This window comes from Chiloscyllium plagiosum, unplaced genomic scaffold, assembly GCF_037043375.1.
Source record: "Chiloscyllium plagiosum isolate Xiang-an unplaced genomic scaffold, Cpla_swu_hap1 HiC_scaffold_21, whole genome shotgun sequence".
NCBI classification, from domain to species: domain Eukaryota; kingdom Metazoa; phylum Chordata; class Chondrichthyes; order Orectolobiformes; family Hemiscylliidae; genus Chiloscyllium; species Chiloscyllium plagiosum.
In genome coordinates this window covers 20,915,237-20,932,466 of record NW_028270159.1, presented here as the reverse complement: position 1 = coordinate 20,932,466, position 17,230 = coordinate 20,915,237, and the positions used below count along the sequence as shown (strand labels likewise).

At 43.0% G+C, this 17,230-nt stretch overlaps 1 protein-coding gene across 7 annotated transcripts in view; it reads right to left on the bottom strand.

Moving 5' to 3' along the window:
* garnl3 (GTPase activating Rap/RanGAP domain like 3) overlaps nucleotides 1–17,230 on the bottom strand; it is a 451,733-nt gene that overhangs the window by 210,495 nt on the left and 224,008 nt on the right. For all 7 annotated transcript variants that reach the window (XM_043720251.2, XM_043720250.2, XM_087998395.1 and 4 more), the window contains exon 4: nucleotides 15,607–15,706. In XM_043720251.2, coding sequence (XP_043576186.2) covers nucleotides 15,607–15,706 — 100 coding nt within the window. The remainder of the gene's footprint in view (nucleotides 1–15,606; nucleotides 15,707–17,230) is intronic.

The following is a 17,230-nucleotide window of genomic DNA, read 5'->3' as shown; positions in this document are numbered from 1 at the left end:
AACAATTGCAAGGGATAAAGTGCAATAATTATAAGTAGACACTTTCCATAACTTCTAATAGATCACCGATAGATAGCCTCTGACATAGCTCATGGCCATTAAAATCCGAGCCACCTTGTGGACAAGGCCTGTAACTGTGACAGTTGACATAGAAACTTCAATGGGAAATGTTAACATAACAATTGACAATGATACAGGAACATGACACAGAAAACATGACACAAACATGTCACAGAAACATGTAAGATCTCAAAAGAAGAAGCATGCCCTTTGTGAGATGTAAATTTATATATATATATACTGATTAATATGGAATGGGATTCTTTCTGAATAAGAATATGACTTTTCAACACACAGGTCTTCCGCCAGTACTTCTGTCATACAAGATTAGCATTAATCAATGTTGATTACAAGCTGTATGATGCAACAAATGCATGTTTATTGACTTGTACAAGAGATTACTTCTTTCCAATACATTGTTGCATTAATCACTATGATCAGGGAAAGGCACACCAATAATTGCTTGCAATAAATAAAATCTGGAGTGAGAAAATAGCATATGATACAATGCTGTCGTCTTTGGATCTGCTGTAATAAGTTAGACAGATTGTTGCAGAGAGGAGTTTGCTAGCTGCTTTAGACTGTATAATAAAGTTTTGCTATGCAAGGCAAGATAGATGTTGCTAATATGCAATGCTCACACAACCATAGCCCTCTCCAAGCTGCTGAGCACATCTGCTTTTAAAGCAAAACTGCTTCTAATGGGCAACAATTTACAACATCCTTAAGCCTAAAGCTTGATGATTTGACTTCATACCACTCACAAAGAACGTGATAAGATAAACGCAGATTTATAGTTCTTCCAACCCAACTGAATCTGAAACATGGCTCCATTGACAAGAAGCCTGGGTCTGTGCTGGCAACGCATTCCAGGCACCTACCACCTTCTGTGTAAAGTATTTTCCACGGGTATCCCCCTTAAACATTTTTCCTCTCGCCTTGAAAGTGTGACTTCTCGTTATTGAATCCCTACCCTAGAAAAAAGCTTATCTCTATCTACCCTGTCTACACCCTTCATGATTTTGTAGATCTCAATCAGGCCCCCTTCTATCTCCTTTTTTCTAATGAAAATAATCCTAGCCTACTCAACCTCTCTTCATAGCTAATACCTTCCATACCAGGCAACATCCTTGTAAACCCCCCTGCATCCTCTCAAATCAATGTTGTATCCTTTATCTCCAACCACGGGAGTCTGGGACTGTGGACAACTTGCCTTTGTAGCTAGCAAGATGGCGGCAGAGTTAGATACTCCAGCTGGAACTCCTCTGCTCCACCTATCGTTTTCCTTCTTTCTCTTTTTTCCCTCTCTTCATTTTTTCCTGTGTTGGGGACCGGAGGAACTGGTGAGCCCTGGAGGTGTATCCTGGAGCAGCGGTTTACAAGGGGAGACAGTCCTGGAGGAAGCCTGGAGCAGCTGAGAGCCAGTGTGGAGCAGACTGGAAGCTTGGAACAGAGCAGGGATGTTTGTTGGATTGAGGTCTGGTGCGGGCGGCCAGACCACACGTAGAAGCCCCTGTGCTGAGTTACTGCAGTGTAGTGTTTATTTGTAATTTGTTTATCTGACTGTAATGTCAATCCTTTAACCATGTCTCGTTTCTAAAGTATTCTTTAAACACTGTAAAGTAATACAACTGCTGTTGTTTTTATTCCTCTTTTGTATCTAAGATTTGTACCTAGGTATTTGTACCTAAGATGGTGCCATAAGAGGTGGCATTGTGAAACTTTTTTCTCTACTCCTGTACTTCTGTACTTGAGTACGCGTGACAGTAAAGGATATTCTATTCTATATCGCGCCTTTAAATATGGTGAGATTTTCTGGCCCCTTCACAGGTGCGATTAGCCAGTGAATGTCGACACCAAACCACATTAAGGTTAAATTAGTTATATCAGCTTCCTAAAGTTGTTGAGGGATAGTTGTTGAGGAGGAGAGAGAGGTTAGAGTAACTAAGGAAGGCAATACTAAAGCTGAGAGCCTAGGCAGCTAAAGGCTTAGCCATCCGTTATGGAACAGTTAAAACTGGGATTGTGTAGTGGGCCCGGTTTGGAGGAATGCAGAGATCTCTGAGGCTCATTTGCAAAACCAAAGGAGGTTACAGAAAAAGGGAGGGTAAGATAAAGAAGGATCTGAAAACAAGGGTGAGAAGTTTAATGTTCTACTGTTGCTAGACCAAGAGGCAATATAGGTAAATTAGCCAGAGATAATGCATGAACTGGGCTGACGCTGAGGTAGATTGCATGTTGAGTATAATGTAAGTATGGATATTCTGGACCAAGGCTGTGTTTTGGTAAACAACATACATCAGATGTCTGACTTCAAGTGGAAGTCTGTTCGTTTATGTCCTATCCATAAAAAGCATCTGTGCTCCTGTTAACAAAACCTGGGATAAACTGTTTGCTTTATCAACCATGCTCTCCAGCTGTCCTGCCAACTTCAATGATTTACACACATATACACCCAAGTCACTCTGCTCCAGCACCATCTTTAGAATTGTACTCTTTATTTTGTCTGTCTTCATTCAAACTGGTTTCTCCACCCATTGGGAAGCCATCTTGGACCAGCAGAAACTAGGGCCAGATGGAATGGCCACAGCATCTTAGTACGGCATCTCACCACCCAATCCATCAGACTGCCTGTCAACAAAGATATCAAACACAAGGAGATTGACCAGCAGCAAGCCTTTGCTTCCCGAAGCTCGGAGGTTGGATTGTTCCACATCAAAAGCTCAACATCCGTGACACGGAACAAAACCAGGTCTAACCGTGTACGTTCCATACCACCTGTTTCCAATATGACCTGATGGTGATGGCTCCTCCTGTTACAGTCTTAGAAAACAGGCCATTGGCACATCAAGTCCTTGCAAGTCAAAAACAGTCATCTAATGATTCTAATCTTATTTTCCAGCACTTAGCCCATAGCCTTGTGTGCCTTGGTATTGCAAGTGCACATCTAAATACTTCTTCAATGTTATGAGGGATCCTCTCTCCATGCTTACAGCAGTGAGTCCAGATTCCCGCCACTCTCTGGGTGAAAAGGCTTTTCCTCATGTCTCCTCTAAGCCTCCTGCCCCTTACCTTAAACCTATACCCCTCCCTCCTGGTCATTGATCCCTCCATCAAGGGTAACGTTCCTTCCTGTCCATTCCTTTCATAATTTCATACCTCTCAGTCGTGACCCCCTCAGTCCCTTCTGCTCCAAGGAACACAACCACAGTCTATCCAATCTCTCTTCACAACTAAAACTCTCCAATATGCTGGAAAATCTCCTTTCTGATGCAAACACATCCCTCCTATAATGTGGATTCCAGAACTGCAGCCAATAATCTAGCTGTGGCCTAACCAACATTTTCTATAGCTGCAAGCATACCCTCCCTGCTTTTAAATTGATGCCTTAGCTAATTTTTTTCATTCATTCATGGAGTGAGGGTGTCACTGACAAGGCTAGCATTCATTGCCCATCCCTAATTAGCTGTAGCCAGTTAAGAATCAACCTGATTGTTGAGGGTCTGGAGTCACATATAAGGATGGCAGTTTCCTTCCCTAAAGGACATCAGTGAAACCAGATGGGTTTTTCCAACAATCAACAATGGATTCATGGTCATCATTAGGCTCTTAATTCTAGATTTGTACTGAATGCAAATTCCACCATTTGTTGTGACAGTATTCAAACCCGGGTCCCCAGAACACCACCTGGGTCTCTGCAATAGAACCACTCATGAAGAAAGGTATCCCATATGTTTTCTTAACCACTTTATCTGCCTGTCCTGCTCCCTTAAGCAACTGGTGGACATGCACAACAAGGTCCCTCTGACCCTCGGTACTCCAAATCCATCAAGTATTTGCTTTCCTTGTTTGTCCTGTCCAAGTGCATCACCTCACACTTATCTGGATTAAATTAGCTGAATTCTTCCCTTTTAAGTCCATTTTTAACTTGCACCTCGGGATGTGGATAAAACTAGTTTGCAACTTGTTACTTATCCCTAGCAGCTGAAAAGCCGATGATGAACTTTCTCCTTCACCTGCTGCAGTGCCCGAGTGTTGGTCTTCCTGCATTGATGTTAGGGAGACAGTGTAAGGCCCATTAACAACATCCATATTGCCACTGCAAAGCCTACCACCTTTCTTGTTGCTGTGCTGGCTAGTCACAGATGAGTTAGAATTTCCTTCAGGTATAAACACAACAAGGATTGAGGCTTTGCTTCAATCCCGATTACTGCTCCATTCCTGGACGTGGATTCTGTCCCACTTATTGTTTCATGTTTCATTGTTTTTTTCACTGTTTCATGATGAAGCCAGTCTCCCTAAACCATGGTGTCCAGCTGATCCAGAGCAAATATCTAAAATTCAGAACTTCTCTCTCACATAGACCACATATTGTCACCTCATTAATAATGCCTCTATTCCTACTGAAAATCTCAGCCAAGCTGTTGCTAGCTCAACACTGGATTATTTAAATGCTCTCCTGACCAACATCCATTCTTCATTCTCCATGAACTTAAGCTGATGCAAAACCCTGCTGCCTGTATCTACAGGATACATCACCCCTGTATTCATAGTATCATAGAGTCATAAGGTTGTGCAGCATGGAAACAGACCCTTCAGTCCAACTCATCCATGCCGACCAGATATCCTGAATTAATCTAGTCCCACTTGCCAGCATTTCGCCCATATCTCTCTAAATCCTTCCTATTCATATGTCCATCCAGTTGCCTTTTAAATGTTGTAATGATACCAGCCTCCACCACCTTCTCTAGCAGCTTACGCCATATACGCATGAAAAAGATGCTCCTTAGGTCTCTATTCAATCTTTTCCCTCTCACCTTCAACTTATTCCCTCTAGTTTTGACTTTCCCACCCCAGGGACAAGACCTTGTCTATTCACTCTAATCATGTTCCTCATGACTTAAACCTAAGGTCACCCCTCACTCGACACTCCAGGGAAAACAGCCACAGCCTATACAGCCTCTCCCTATAGCTCGAACCTTCCAACCCTGGCAACATCCTTGTAAATCTTTTCGGAATCTTTTCAAGTTTCACAACATCTTTCCTATAGTAGGGAGACCAGAATTGAACACACTATTCCAAAAGTGGCCTAACCAATGTCCTGTACAGCCACAACATGACCTCCCATACTCAATGCACTGACCAATAAAGGCAAGGGTACCAAATGCCTTCTTCAACACTCTGTCTACCTGTCACTCTGTTTTCAAGGAACTATGAACCTGCACCCCAAGGTCTCTTTGTTCAGCAACACTCCTCAAGACCTTACACTTCCTCAGCCCATTTGCCCAACTGATGAAGATCACTGACCTACTGCAGATTAATACTAAATTCCTTACTATCATGCTCAAATCCCTCCATCATTTCACATCTTTCCAGCTCTGTAACCTTCTCCAGGCGTAAGACCCTCAGAGAATTGTGAGTTCCCCCCATCTTTGATTCTCCCAGTTCCTTCATCCCAACATTGGCACTGCACTCTCAGGCTCATTGCTCCAGATATGCTCTCGCCTCTTGCTCTCTTGATGAAAGGAACTCCTCAAAACCTACCTCCTTGGCTAGGCTATCATTGAGTGGTCTTAACAACTTTGGCTGGAAGTCAACTTTTTTTCTGCTGTCCAATCACATTTCTGTTTAGGGCTTTTAAAATATCATTGGTGATATTGACACAAGTGTAATTTGTTACTACTGGCTGACCTGGAAGGCTTTCAAATCTTCACCAAGCAATACTGCCATAGATGTTTCCAGCTTTTGACTTATAAAGAAAAGATTGGATGGTTTTTCTACATGGAGTCAGATGTTATTTTGGTGCTCATTTGCTTTTTGACTGAGGCTTTGAGTCAAGACAGCAGCATGGAACACAGAGGAATCTTAAATTCCTGATTCCTGATGAAGGGCGTTTGCCTAAAACGTCAATTTTTCCTGCTCCTCGGATGCTGCCTGATGTGCTGTGCTTTTCCAGCACCACTCTAATCTTGACTCTGATCTCCAGCATCTGCAGTACCCACTTCTGACACGGAGGAATATGTTGAATGAACCTGGGCTGGCAAACAGTGTGTGTGGGAGCAATCTCAAACTGTTGCCGTCTCGTTTCCTCCTTCTGCTCTCCCGTCAAAAGAATATTCTGAAATAATGTTACCACAGAACAATGTGATATCATTTTCCATCTTTCTGCAGTGTGCTAGCCGTTTTAACATCGGAGAAAATCTAACTTGTTCCTATCGATAAATCTCACGCACTACTAAAATAGTAAAATTATGATCTGACAATTAATTATTTCAGGCAAGTTAAAATCTGTGGGGAAATGATAAATACATTTTTATGTAGATGTAAAGTGAATTAATAATTCAAATATGGGATGCTTATGGTAATTGTGTGGATTTGATGACTGCACATATGTTCAAATGGGGCAAAAACTGATGGGAGGTTGAGCATTTTCACATCCGACAGATTTGTATGACAGACAGGAGTTTTTTTTTTAAAAAGGCACAAATACCATACAGTATCACTGGGTTATGAGTCATATCATGAGGGCAAGCCAAACAGGCAGCCATGGCATCCAGAGACTCTGCTATATTATTAGAGCCTTCAGCTGTTTGAATTTCCAGAACTTCTCAACAGAATTATCGCCACTCTTATGGACCTGATGGTGGTTTGTAAATCAATGTTTTGAAAAGCGAGGCACGGAAACAATATTAACTTTCTTTTACATTATGTTGACTGAAGTGGTAACTACTCCAGCAGAGATAAGGGTGGCACTCCAGAGGGAGAGAGAGAGAGAGAGAGAGAGAGATACACACCTTGGTCGTGCCAAGATCTGGGCACTGTTGTTCAGTGTTAAATGGATTCCCAACCAGATGGCCGAGTGGAAATCTCAAACAACTTCTACTCCTGACAGTGGATTTATCTCCAGAACGTAGCATTTACATACCTCTGCTATATCGCTACCGATCTACCAGCCCAGCGTCCCATTTTTTCATAGTATGGATGCTTTCTTGTCTATTTCAGATAATTTGACACTCATTCATCTCTGGGCCAATGGATTTTTTTTTCAGTGAGCTGCTGATTGGCCATGTGTCGAGGGTTTTGCACCTTCTGTCAAAACCATTTCATGGTGCTCTGCCTAAAGGCATCTCCTTGGCTTATTGTTTCTTTATGATTCATCCTGAGCTGTTTTCTTGGCAGTTTTTGTCAGTAGCAGGTTGCCATTGACTTCCAATCTGAGAGGCGGGTTAGGTGGCTGCCCCAAGTCGACACAGCCTCACAGTGCCAGGGACCCAGATTCGATTCCAGCCTCAGGTGACTGTGTGGAGTTTGCACATTCTCGCCGTGGGTTTCCTCCAGGTAGTCCAGTTTCCTCCAACAATTCAAAGATGTGCAGGTTAGGTAGAATAGCAATGTTAAATAGCTCACTGTGTCCAGGGATGAATCAGGCTAGGTGGATTTGCAATGGAAAATGCAGGGTTATATCGATAAATTTGGGGTTGGGTTCAGGTTGGGATGCCATTTGGAGGCTCAGTGTGGATTTGACGGGCCAAATGGCCTGCTTCCACAGTGTAGGGATTCTATTCTACCTCAGCTGGAATGGCATTGCATCCATACTGTGGGTATTATCCTCAAATACATCACACACACACACACTATTTAGACAATTGGCCCCAGTCCATTTTTAATTTGCTAACCCACCTGTTCAAGAGTGTTAGTAGACAATTCAGAGGCTGTTGGGATTTCAACCCAAATCTCCTGGTCCCAAGGTAGAAACACTACCACTGCACCACCTCCCCACTCTATTTATATTCTTTCAAAAACCAGTCAATCAAATGAATTGAGTTTATTTATTGTCAGGTGTACCGAGGTACAGTGAAAAGCTTTGTCTTGTGAGAAATACAGGCAGATCACAGAATTAAGTAGCATAGATCGTAAATAATAGGTAAACAGCGGCAAAAATAAAAACACAGGTACAGGCGAATGTTAAGAGTTTGTGAGTCCATTCAGTATTCTAACAACAGGAGGGTAGAAACTGTTTCAAAACCAGCTGTGCGTGTGCTCAGGCTTCTGTACCTTCTCCCCGATGGTAGAGGTTATAGAAAAACATTGTCAGGATGGGATGGATCTTTGAAAATGCTGGCGGCCTTTCCTTGACAGAGGGCCTGGTAGATGGATTCTGTAGATGGGAGGTTGGCCTTTGTGATTGTCTGGGCCGAGTTCACCAGTCTCTGTAACCGTCTCTGATCTTGAATGGTACAGTTGCCATACCAGGTAGTGATACATCCAGACAGAATGCTCTCGATGCCACACCTATTAAAGTTGGCAAGGGTATTCGCCGTCATGCCAAATTTCCTCAGCAGCCTGAGGAAAAAGAGACGTTGTTGGGCCTTTGTAACCAGTGCGTCCACATGAAGAGACTGGGAAAGCTTGTTGTGAATAACCACTCCCAGGAGCTTGACACTCTCCACTCGTTCCATCTCTGTGCTGTTAATATGTTGGGGGGCATATGTAACAACCCGTCGAAAGTCAATAATGAGTTCCTTGGTTTTGCCGGCATTGAGAGCTAGGTTGTTCTTAGTGCACCATTTTTCCAGATCTACCACTTCCTGTCTGTAGTCTGTTTCATCGCCATCTGAGATTCGACCAACTATGGTGGTGTCATCAGCGAATTCTTTAATGGCATTAGTTTGGTATTTGGCGACGCAGTCATGGGTATACAGTGAGTATAGTAGGGGGCTGAGTACACACCCCTGGGGGGCTCCAGTGTTGAGTGTTAGTGAGGATGAAATATTGTCCCCAATCTTCACTGATTGTGGCCTGTGGGTCAGGAAACTGAGGATCCAGTTGCAGAGAGTGGGACTTAATCCGAGATCACTATGTTTAGTAATCAGCCTCGAGGGGATAACAGTGTTGAAGGCTGAACTTTAGTCAATGAGTAGGATTCTTACGGAGCTGTTCTTTGTGTCAAGATGTTCTAGGGAGGAGTGAAGGGCAAGTGATATGGCATCTGACGTGGATCTGTTGGTCTGATAGGCAAATTGGAGTGGGTCAAGAGTAGTGGAAAGGGTGAAGTTGATTCATGCCATGACCAGCCTTTTAAAGCACTTCATGACCACCGAAGCTAGGGCCACTGGGCGGTAGTCATTGAGACATGCTGCATGAGCCTGCTTAGGCACAGGGATGATGTTGGCCCTCTTGAAACAGGCAGGGACAGTGGCCTGCTGCAGGGAGAGGTTGAAGATGTCCGAGAAGACCTCTGCCAGTTGATCTGCGCATGTTCTGAGTGCACGGCCTGGTACTCCGTCTGGTCCCATTACTTGCTTTGGATTCACATTAAGGAAAACTGATCTGACCTCTGATCCAGTGACTGTTGGGATAGATTCATCAGGACTTGTTGGAATAGGTGTTACCTCTCCGCCAAATTAAATAAACTTAATTACCTAATGAGCAGCATTTTAGAAAGGGATATTGTAACAAAATGTCTTCTCCTTATAGAATTTTGAAAAACTAGTAAATCAACTTAAACCAAATTAATTAATTAACAGCCCCTTAAGGGGACAGTGCTACAGAAACTCTAAAGGCAACCTATCAAATCAAACCAGCAGCAGACAGGGTCAGGCAGGGCTGTGGAATTGTACACTCCAGCCCCTTTATTGCCCACCATTCATGGAAGGATGAGTTTGAGCTACTTCATCAATCTTTACCATTCACTTGCTTATCCTCAATCTTAATAATACAAAAGAAACATGCCGTTTACATTCAACATGAGTATCTCTCCGAGAAGTCCAATTCCACAAATAACACTTTGCTACTGCTTCTCACATCAAAGTTTAAAAAGTTTTCTGTTAACAACTCAACCACTCCAAAGTTGGCGAAAACCCCGTCAGCCGGATTTCAACATCATCATAACAATTACAAAGAAGGTACCCAGTTACCAAGTAGCCAAGTGGAGCACCACCACTGTGTGACTGATTTTACTATAGTCTGCAACAGACACAGAAATGTTTATTTGATCATTTCAAGTTGAAAGCCAATGGAAACTCAGAATAAAGTGCAGCATATTAGATCCCAGAATTCATAACAGCAAATATGTATGGCCAATTGGAAAGAATAGCACATTCTGTTGAGCAGAAAATAATATTGAATACCTTGTCTTAAATTTGCGATATTGTAAAATGCAAATAGAGGTTTCAGCATCTGAATAAAACTCAGTTATATCAGTTTAAAAATCAATTTTAGTCCCCTATCAAGCTAATTAATTATCTAGAGCCTTGCCATCTTATGCTCCATATCAGTGTTGGTTTCATGGTGTATTTTAATGTATTGGACATAATTACTTGCAGAACTATTGATCACAAACCATTTCCAACAACAGCTCCATTCACATAACACCTCTAACATGGCAACCAGACCAAGGCACTACACAGGACGGCAGAGAGCACATTTTTATATTGAGATACATAAAGAGACATTAGGGTAGGTGACCATAAGCTTGTTCAAAGAAGCAGGTTTAATAAGAATCTTAGAGGAGGAAAGGGATGTAGAAAGGTTTAAGGTGGAAATTCCACAGCCTTATTCCTGTGTAACAAAAGACACTATTATTAATGGTGAAGCAATAAAAGATGCTCGAGAGGCCAGAATAAGATAAGCCCTGATAGTTCCGAGGATTATTGGGTTACAGGAGATTAGGATGTTGGGAGAGGTGAGGTACCTTGGTGGACTTATGTTTGGTATGATTTGACTGATTAGCACACAAAACAATACTGTTCACTGTATCTCGGTACATGTGACAATAATAAATCAAACCAAAGGGTCATGGAAGGATTTGAAAACAAGGATGAGAATTTCAAAATCAAGGTTTGCCTCATCAAGAAGCCAATGAACCTCAGGTTTGAAGTGGCAGGTTGTTAGAGAAATTATTGTGAACTGTGCACTAGACATTAGAGATGTTATCAAGTGACAGGTTTACACATAAATGCTCGCTATTGACTGAATCACTTCCCAGTGTTTGGGAGTCGGGCCTGCTCCATCTGGGCTTTGAGCATAGAACATAGAACATAGAACATAGAACAATACAGCGCAGAACAGGCCCTTCGACCTGTGAACTAATCTAAGCCCATCCCCCATACTATCCCATCATCATCCATGTGCTTTTCCAAGGATTGTTTAAATCTGCCTAATGTGGCTGAGTTAACTACATTGGCAGGCAGGGCATTCCACGCCCTCACCACTCTCAGAGTAAAGAACCTGCGTCTGACATCTGTCTTAAAATTATCACCCCTCAATTTGTAGCTATGCCCCCTCGTACAAGCTGACAACATCATCCTAGGAAAAAGACTTTCACTGTCTGCTCTATCTAATCCTCTGATCATCTTGTATGTCTCTATCAAATCCTCTCTTAGCTTTCTTCTTTCCAATGACAACAGACCCAAGTCTCTCAGCCTGTCCTCAAAAGACCTTCCCTCCAGACCAGGCAACATCCTGGTAAATCTCCTCTGCACCTTTACCAATGCTTCCACATCCTTCCTGTAATGGAGTGACCAAAACTTCACAATATTCCAAGTGTGGCCGCACTAGCATTTTGTATAGTTGCAGCATGACATCACGACTCCAGAACTCAATCCCTCTACCAATAAAACCTAACACACCGTATGCCTTCTTAACAGCACTATTAACCTGGGTGGTAACTTTCAGGGATCTATGTCCATGGACTCCAAGATCTCTCTGCACATCCACACCACCAAGAATCTTTCCATTAAGTCAGTATTCTGTCTTCCTGTTATTCTTCCCAAAGTGAATCACCTCACATTTATCTGCATTGAACTCCATTTTCCACCTCTCAGCCCAATTCTGCAGTTTATCCAAATCTCCCTGCAACCTGTAACATTCTTCCACACTGTCCACTACTCCACCAACTTTAGTGTCATCTGCTAACTTACTAACCCATCCACCTATGCCTGCGGCCAAGTCATTTATAAAAAAGACAAACAGTAGTGATCCCAAAACAGATCCTTGTGGCACACCACTCGTAACCAGACTCCAGGCTGAATATTTTCCATCTTTCTTACAGAAAGCCAGTTTCTAATCCAATCTGCTAAATTACTCTCAATCCCATGCCTCTGCATTTTCTCCAACAGTCTACCATGTGGAACCTTATCAAAGGCCTTACTGAAGTCCATGTACACCATGTCAACTGTCCTACCCTCATCCAAATGCTTGATCACCTTCTTAAAAACTCAATGAGGTTTGTGAGACATGACCTGCCCTTGACGAAACCATGTTGACTATCTGCAATCAAATTGTTGCTTGCTAGATGATTAAAAATCCTATTTCTCATAATCCTTTCCAAAACTTTTCCTAAAACAGACGTAAGGCTCACTACTGTGTCATCTCTACTGCCCTTCTTGAACAAGGGCACAACATTTACAATCCTCCAGATCTCTGGTACTAAACCTGTAGACAATGACAACTCAAAGATCAAAGCCAAAGGCTCCAACACCTCCTCCCTAGCTTCCTAGACAATCCTCAGATAAATTCCATCCAGCCCAGGGGACTTGTCTATTTTCACTCCATTTAGAATTGATAATGCCTCTTCTTTGATCCTCATTAACCAAGTACCAGATCCAATGTGGCTTCCCCTCTTGTCAGCCCTTCGACATACTGTGTCAGGAAACCCTCCTGTACACATTGGACAAAAACTGATCCATCTGACGTACTAGAGTTATAGCATATCCAGTCAATGTTGGGGAAGTTAAAGTCCCCCATAATGACCACCCTGTTCCTTTCACTCCTACCCAGAATCGTTTTGCCAATCCTTTCCTCCACATCCCTGGAACTCTGCAGAGGCCTATAAAAACTCCAAGCAGTGTGACCTTTCCTCTCCTGTTTCTAACCTCAGCCCATACCACCTCAGTAGACGAGTCCTCGTCAAAAGTTCTTTCAGCCACCGTTATGTTGTCCTTGACTAACAAGGCCACACCTCCCCCTCTTTTACCACCTTCCCTGTTCTTAATGAAAGATCTAAACCCTGGAACCTGCAACATCCATTCCTCACCCTGCTCTATACATGTCTCTGAAATGGCCACAACATCGAAGTCCCAGGTACCTATCCATGCTGCATGCTCACCTATCTTATTCCTGATACTCCTTGCATTGAAGTAGACACACTTCAAACCAGTTTGCTGTCTGCCAGCACACTCCTGTGACCCTGAAATCCTGTCCATTCCCTCCCTACTCTCACCCTCCTGTGCACTGGAACTACACCTCAGGTTCCCATCTCCCTTACTGAGCAGTGAGCAGAAAGTTGACTTTCTTCATAGGATGTCTCTTAAACATTTTGCAGCAATGTTCAGTCATTCGCTTCAAAAGCTCTTTCCAATTTAGCGAAGCTTTTCATAGGTTAAGAAAGAGAGCTGTTTCCATACTGACCAACTGTATTTGTACAGCAATATTATCTTATTCTATCAGCTTCTGTATAATCTCCTCATGCATGAATAAGTCCAATCAGTAAGTTTACCTATCACAATTTGAATTCTGGTGGTGGTATTACTTTTCATCTGAATATGTAGTTGGATACTAGTTGAATATGAATGTAAAATATACGATAAAGCCTGGGCCATTGGAAACATGCAGCTTGAAGTCTGAAACATCCAGCATATTTTCAAGATGCACAATTCCATTCACAATCACTTAACATTGTATTGGGCCTGGCTAACAAACTTTGAAAACATTGGGTGGTAAGATGCATCTCCTGCCCCGTCATGCTGCTGCCTTTGGTTATAGTGTTTCATGCAAGTTGAAATTAATTCCATTTCTCTAGACTCTCCTGAAATACACCATAAAACATCCTTTAATAAAGACTATCCCATGGTCAGTGTATGTCAGATTGGTCTTATCCCCGCAGTAATGCTGTAAGGAGCCGGAAAAAAGCCAGCAGGTTTGTAGCAAACTTGCTGAACAGACTTGTCAATGATGTGGTAAAATAGAAGCTTTTAGAAATAGGGTCCACGCAAGAAGCAGGCTATGAACCTCAATGTCCCTCAGCCTTCAGCACTGACTGTCTGTGGGGACTCTGAATACTGCAACTCGCATTTTAGCTAAAACCAGTACTTATGAGAGTTTTAATCCCCTTAAAAGCAGAACACTCTCAACCTGAATGTGGAGTGAATAACACCTTTAACAAAATGTCTCAAAGTGCTTTACAGAACCTGTACACCCAGCAGTGGGAGACGGCTGAAAGGACACAATGTTGTAAAGAAATATTTGAGGGAGCTGGGTGAGTGAGGGGGAGGGAAGAAAGTAGGAAGGGGAAAGGGTCACCGGTGTAAATTCCAGAATCTACAAGGTTGGGAGAACTGACACTTGTTGCCAGTGGTGGAGCTAAGAGAGAGGGGAGAGTGAAGGGGGAGTGAAAGTGATAGGAAAGAGAAGAGTTGCATTGGTCAGGCTAATTACTGACTGGTGTGCTGAACTGAAAGAGGTTGCAGAGGTCGGGATCAGTGAGATTGGAGTGGACAACAATGATTACATATTATGAAAATATGGAAGAGTCACTCAGGTTCTCGGCCTGGCTCCTGAACACGTTAAACCTGAGTAGGTAAAAGCTCCTGGAGCTATCTCATGTTGCTTGGTTTCATGTTGCCTTCAGTATAACTTCATAGTCCAATGTGTAACTCAGTTTTAACAGGGCACAGGCTGGATCACTTAACATTTAATGGTCTTAGTAAGGATTCTCTTCACGAGTTGTGGGCACCTGTTACCTGCAATGCCCCAACAACTATTCCACACATGAACAAGAGTGTTCCAGCTTGTTGAACACATAAACTTGAGTAGTTATTAAAATCTGTTATCATGAAGGGGAAATCTTGGTGAGATGTAAGTGAAGAGGGGAGCGATAGATTTTTTTAGTTCTCTTTATTAAATTACAATAGGAAATATTCTAGATTTTGGATCATTTCCAACATCTTCATGTTCAATATCTGTGCAAATTAGATTGTAGTCTCTCAGCAATTTTCACAATGGCAGAATAATTAATATGGAAAACTAATCTCTAAGACAGTGACAAGTTCAAATTCATTACAGCATCAAGTGCAGTATCCTGTTTCAACAGCTGGTGGGATGGGCACTGTAAAATGAGTCAGTGTTTGTACCATAACACCATATTCTCCTGTAACGTTCTCAGAAAGTAGAGCTTCAGCCCAGCCTATCTCTGCACATTAAACATTTACCAATACGCTGCTTACACAAGCACTTTTATAGTGGGTACAGTGCAAGTTGCTGCCAGACAATATAACATGGTCATGTTGGATGTGCTTCAGCCTCCTAACAATGACTAACAGGGCAAGTGAAGACTTTTGATGCCTGAGGTCAAATCCAAAACTTGTGAAATTAAATCCACACAAATTGAACGGTTTGCAGCTCTGGAACAATACAAACGACAGAGCAGGAGGAGAGGTCAACTTGGGCCATCACACAGTGCAAGCTGTCCGTATATAGTAGTTTGTTGGCAGCCATTTCACACTGTCCGACCTGTAAGAACACAACTTCCAGTTTTTGTGGCATTACCTTTTCCTAGAAAATATTTGAAATACCATCTGGTGTGATATTCTGGATTCTCCAAGTGTACATCAGTTCGGCGCCACATCCCCGGTGTGTAGTCAGTATTCTGCAATTAATGAAATGGGAGCAAGCATTAGTGTTTATCACTTCATGGTCTTGTTTGCATTCAAAACGAAGACATTTAGGTGAGGCCAATGGAATAATCAGCATACGCCGGTCAATCCTAATGAGCCAAAACCTTCCCTTTATTGTACTTCAAAACCCTTCCCCTAACCATCTCCACTCATGTCAGAACCAATACTCTCACAAATGCTGTAAACTACTGGGTTTTAATCCTCGTTCACAAACAGGTTTTAATGGTCTAGAAATGGGCCTTAAAAACCAGAGGTTACATTCAACTGTTTACCACTCGCAGTGCAGTAATTTAGAGAGTGCCTAAACATTAGCAGTTCCACAGGGATAATGGGCCAAGCACAAGCCGATGGGACTAGTTTAGTTTGGGAACATGGTCAGCATGGACGATTGGATCAAAGGGTCTGTTTCCATGCTGTATGACTCTGTGACTCTGTGACTCTATGGTTGGATGGCTGGCAGAGTGACACCAACAGCAGGTTTCAATTCCCACACGAGCTGAGGTTCCCAAGAAGGACTCTCCCCTAACCTGAGGCCTCACAGCACCAGGGACTCAGGTTCGATTCCAGCCTGCAGCCACCAAGTGGAGTTGGCACATTTTCCCAGTGTCTGTGTGGGCTTCCTCAAGTGCTCCTGTTTTCTCCTCGAGTCCAAAGATGTGCAGGTTCGGCTGGATTGGCCATCCTAAATTGCCCCATAGTGTTCAGAGATTAGCCTTGGGAAATACAGGATTGCAGAGATAGGGTTGGGGATGGGTCTGGATTGGATACTCTTCAGAGGATTGGTATCCACTCAATGGGCTGAATGTCCTGTTTCCACACTAAAGGGATTCTATTCAAGGTTAAATCATTAGCAGTCATTTTTCTCTCTCTAATGAGAGATCAGCCCTATGGTCTGGCAAGACTGTGACGACTTTGCCTTTTACTCCACTTTGCAGGACCTCCTGTCTATCATTATTCACCAGCGCTGACAAATACATGGCCTCCAATCTGCCTCCATCGAACATTGGAGCAACGACAGAGTGGGCGGACAGTGTCATGTGGGAGCAATATGTGTGCAGCTCACACCCCCCAAGCAACAACAATAACACCAGTAGCAAGGGAGCACACAATTCTCCAGCTGCTTCCCACAGCCCTGGACTGGGACTGCCACTGTTGGAAAGGGCTTTCCAGTGAACCAAGCAACAGAATGTTTCACCATAGCCTGGGTTATGAAAGCAGATGTCATGTTAAAGTGGCAATGGAAAATGCAAGCGTCACGAGATATCTAGATTCCAGCGCATGGATAACAGTCCATTGGGCAGACCAATCTCAATGTCACACTTTCCCATTTAATATGCCAACTATCAACCGCCTTGTGTACTGCCCTATTCGGATATCTTTGCAATCCTTTCCCCTCGCAGCCCGGCTCCCACCTACCTTTGGGCTGTCAACAGAACGGGATGTCTTATTTCTTGATCCTTCCATCTAAGTCATAAACAGCTAAAGACCCTGGTGAA